The sequence below is a fragment of the Lethenteron reissneri genome, chromosome 65, assembly GCF_015708825.2.
Source record: "Lethenteron reissneri isolate LAM-NWPU_2019-01 chromosome 65, ASM1570882v1, whole genome shotgun sequence".
NCBI lineage: Eukaryota > Metazoa > Chordata > Hyperoartia > Petromyzontiformes > Petromyzontidae > Lethenteron > Lethenteron reissneri.
In genome coordinates, this window is record NC_083843.1 from 11,769,165 (window position 1) to 11,770,000 (window position 836).

Genomic DNA, 836 nt, shown 5'->3' on the forward strand with positions numbered 1-836 from the left:
CTGCTGCTGCTGCTGCAGCTGCTGCTGCTGCTCCTGCTGCTGTAGCTGACCTAGCTGATGGTGTAGATGCCCCAGCTGCTGCTGCTGCTGCAGCTGCTGCTGCTGCTCCTGCTGCTGTAGCTGACCTAGCTGATGGTGTAGATGCCCCAGCTGCTGCTGCTGCAGCTGCTGCTGCTCCTGCTGCAGCTGCTGATGCTACTGCTGCTGTAGCTGACCTAGCTGATGGTGTAGCTGACCTAGCTGATGGTGTAGATGCCCCAGCTCCTGCTGCTGCTCCTGCTGCAGCTGCTGCAGCTGCTGCTGCTCCTGCTGCAGCTGCTGCTGCTGCTGCTCCTGTTCTGCTTCGTGGGCGTCGATCCGCTGACGTCGACGGGCGAAGAGCTCTGCCCCTCGGCCGCAAGCGTCAGGCAGGGTGGACATTGTCACTCTGGGGGGGAGGGGGGAGGGGAGGGAGGGGGGGAGGGGGGAGGGGAGGGAGGGGGGGAGGGGGGAGGGGAGGGAGGGGGGGAGGGGGGAGGGAGGGGGGGAGGGGGGGGGAGGGGAGGGAGGGATAGTGTAGTGTGTAGTGTAGTAGTGTGTAGTGTAGTGTAGTAGTGTGTAGTGTAGTAGTGTATAGTGTAGTGTAGTAGTGTATAGTGTAGTGTAGTAGTGTGTAGTGTGTAGTGTAGTAGTGTATAGTGTAGTGTAGTAGTGTATAGTGTAGTGTAGTAGTGTGTAGTGTAGTAGTGTATAGTGTAGTGTAGTAGTGTATAGTGTAGTAGTGTATAGTGTAGTGTAGTAGTGTAGTAGTGTAGTTTAGTAGTGTATAGTGTAGTGTAGTAGTGTATACTGTAGTG

At 56.6% G+C, this 836-nt stretch overlaps 1 protein-coding gene across 1 annotated transcript in view; it reads right to left on the bottom strand.

The window, feature by feature from the left end:
• LOC133359420 (synaptopodin-like) overlaps nt 1-423 on the bottom strand; it is a 12,534-nt gene extending 12,111 nt beyond the window's left edge. Inside the window, exon 1 of the mRNA XM_061577835.1 lies at nt 237-423. Within this exon, the coding sequence (XP_061433819.1) occupies nt 237-420 (184 nt within the window). The 5' untranslated portion in view covers nt 421-423. The remainder of the gene's footprint in view (nt 1-236) is intronic.
• Nucleotides 424-836: the final 413 nt, after the last annotated feature.